The 3,419-nt window shown below is 36.0% G+C and overlaps 1 protein-coding gene across 1 annotated transcript; it reads right to left on the bottom strand.

Moving 5' to 3' along the window:
- Positions 1–705: 705 nt before the first annotated feature.
- LOC111406406 lies at positions 706–1,177 on the bottom strand. The gene has a single exon (XM_023035840.1). The coding sequence runs from the start codon at positions 1,090–1,092 to the stop codon at positions 706–708; it is 387 nt and encodes a 128-aa protein (XP_022891608.1). The 5' UTR covers positions 1,093–1,177.
- Between the last annotated feature and the right edge of the window lie 2,242 nt (positions 1,178–3,419).

Raw genomic sequence — 3,419 nt, 5'->3', positions numbered from 1 at the left:
ACCACATTTTAGAATTTTTATATTCAAGTGGAGCTCGCGTGCATTGTAAAGGGGGGACAACTTTTGGTACAAATGGAATTGTCCTCTGCGTAAATCTACTATTTCAAAATGCATTTTAGGAAAAAATGGGACTCATGCAGGCTAATTTTCTTAACATCTCATTTTCACTCAACGCTACAAAAGACAATATGAACATATCTAAGAGCCTCTTTAAATATGAAATATTCTTTATTTTAAAGGATCAACTCTTAAAATTATGTTATAAGAAACTCTTTAAATTAATATTTTAATGTCGAGGGTGGGTGGAGAGGCAAACTTAATCTTTATAATTAAATGGATTCAAAGTGTTTTAATTTTCAATGTAAGAAATTCATAAAATAATTTAGAGAAAAGTTACTTAGAATAAAATATAAAGAAAAATAAATAATAAATATTTTTTGGGAGTAATAAAATTAAGGGTGTGTTCGATTATATTTATTTTTCATGAAAAATATTAATTTTTCACCCAAATTCCTATTTGGAGTGTTTAATTGCTATTTTTTTCTATGGAAAACATTTTCCAACTTTTGAAAATATGCCTAATTTTCCTTGTTTTTAAGGAAAATATTTTTCTTGGGTAGATGTGGTTTTTATTTTCCACAAAAATGGAAAACATTTTCTTTTCTATTTGATATTTTTCATGCTGATTGATATGGAAAACTTCACCTAATCCTCCTCCGTCGCCGCCGGCGAAGGCGAGAACGGAGCACAGTGGTTGTTGTGCTTACGTTTGTTATTGAGGTGGAAGGGGAGATGAAAATTAGGATAAGCCGGGCTGTTACTGCAGCTAAATTCGTATTCATTTGTTGGGTATGGAAATGACAGATTTCCAGCGGCGGCGGCGGTGTCGGTGGAGGAGGAGGAGGCGGACCAGTGGTGGCTATGGTGGAACATGAGATTTTGAATGGCTTTCCCTGCAATCTTCCAACGTTTGAACATCATGCTCAGTTCAGCCATTAATTTACCTTTGGATATGCCTTTCTTCAACATGTACAACATCGTACGCGCTACGTTCCACACCTTTTTTGTAATAGCTGGTTGATTTTGCTCCATTTCTGTAAATACTGGGGTTTTAGAGAGAGAAAAGTGTTTGATAAACTGATTTGTAGAGGCAGAGAGACGGGGGAATTGTTTATGATATTTTTTGAGAGAGAGACGAGAAAGTTTTTTTTTTTTTGTTGATGACGCAGGTGTCCCAGCTTCGCCGGACTAAATCCTGGACCCCTAGCCCCTGGCCACTCAGTGACTAATGGAGGTAAATCGCGGTATATGCCCAAGCTGACCAGGGTCCGTGCATCTTTTATACTCCTGGCCCCAAGGGAGCCTTCCTCTATGATTATTACATTACCAAGCTGCTCCAATCAAGAATGGTTATTACATCACTTAGCTGCTCCAACCAGGAATCGAACTCCCCACGCTGGGGTTGCGAGCCCCACAATGCCTGTCCTTTGCCAACTTGGATGTGCCCCGAAGGGCAAGACGAGAACGTTTTTAATTACATTGGTGGTGGCACTTATATATAGATGTTCGAGGAAGAAGACGACACAGTATTGCACTTCAAATAAAGTGACCCGTAGGTGTAAGTTACTTGGTATTTAATATTTGGATCATATTATATGTACAAATTTTTTTTTTTACAAACTTCTTTATTCACTACTCACGATAAAAGTGAAAGAAGCCGATATTTTTTAAATTCATGTGAGATCCGCTAATTTTGTGAGAACGAATACAAAATTTTGATCAAATATCTTTATCCATGTTTAATTGCTCAATTATTGTACTGTCTAGAAATGATTAGACAAGACCAAGGTTACATGATATTCTGTCACAAATTTGATTATGTGGAAATTACATGTATTACCCATTTTAAAATAAAAATTCATATAATACATTCCAACATTTTTTATCCCATTACTACTGCATTTTACCAAGTAAAAATAAAAAACAATAAACAACTATATATAAAGAGGGATGCTATGTGTACATAATATTTTGTACATAATGGTGTCCTCCACTCACATGGTGGGGGGCCCAAATTATTAACATGTTAAGAATTGGAATCACAACTTCAATAAATCAATAAATTGAATGCGTACCTGCGGAAGCCATTAGTATGAATAATGGATGTAATATGTAATAGAGGTTGGGTCTTCCCCTCCTTGCTCCTTACAAATTGAAAGCTATCAATGGGACAAGCTTAAACGATATAGAGAGGAGAGGGGACCTAACCTTTATATAGGAATTAAATAGGTCTCCCATTAAGACTCAACAGGCCCTTATTAGGGTTTTTATTCCGGCCCACATACTTAAAATTACCACATTATTTAATTTCAACCCGTAAGGTGTAAAGGCCCAATTGATCACATAATTAATTTTGGCCCAATAACAAAACACAATGAGCTATATATCTAACCCGTAAAATTTACAATCGAATTTGAGGCCCACATATGGAATAATTCCAACATTCTCCCACTTGGGCAAACATTCAATTGTTATAACAAAAGTTTCAACACTCGGGCTAGACAACATAGGTGGCCACAAAAGTATAGCTCCAATGATAACACCTTACGTAACATGATCCGGTCCAACAAGAATACCAACACCGAACATGGAAGTTATTACACCAATTAAGCAATGTAAGACCATTCCACAGTTACAAATGTCAATATCCTTATCGACATGGATCTCCATCCTCCAACCAATGTGGTAGTATGTGGTATGAACTTAGCACCAAAATGTGATCAAGAACTGTGCTAATTCATATCGGTCCTCATAATGCTTCAGATCAAAATGAAGTCATATGTCTCCAAAAGAGACTCATCTTATGTCTTTATCCATCATATCTCGAGATTACAATAATATCATAATAAAAGACATAAGTCAAAATGCATGCTCAAAATAATTCATGGATAGGGGAAAATATTTTATTATCGGAAGGGGCTGTACCCGAAAACATATGGGTTGCCTACGTACCCCGTAAAGGGATCAAACCCAAAATGTAGTTCTTTACATAAATAACTCCCACTAACCAAAAATATCAAATGTTTCCACAATACCCATATTAGTAACATATATCTTAAAAATTTTTGGAGCGAGTCCCTTAGTCAAGGGATCAGCAACCATCGCCTCTGTATTGATATGCTCTATTTTCGTCTGCCCTTCTTTGACTCTGTCTCTAACGACCAAATATTTGATGTCAATATGTTTTGATCCACCAGAACTTTTATTATTATTTGAAAAGAATACTGATGTACTGTTATCACAGTAGATGGTGATCGGTCCTGAGATAGAATCAATAACTTTCAAACCAGAGATGAAATTTCTTAACCAAACGGCTTGGACTGTAGCCCCATAACATGCCACAAATTCAGCTTGCATAG

Source organism: Olea europaea, chromosome 12 (assembly GCF_002742605.1).
Source record: "Olea europaea var. sylvestris chromosome 12, O_europaea_v1, whole genome shotgun sequence".
Classification (NCBI taxonomy): domain Eukaryota; kingdom Viridiplantae; phylum Streptophyta; class Magnoliopsida; order Lamiales; family Oleaceae; genus Olea; species Olea europaea.
This window is presented reverse-complemented; position numbering and strand designations above follow the sequence as displayed.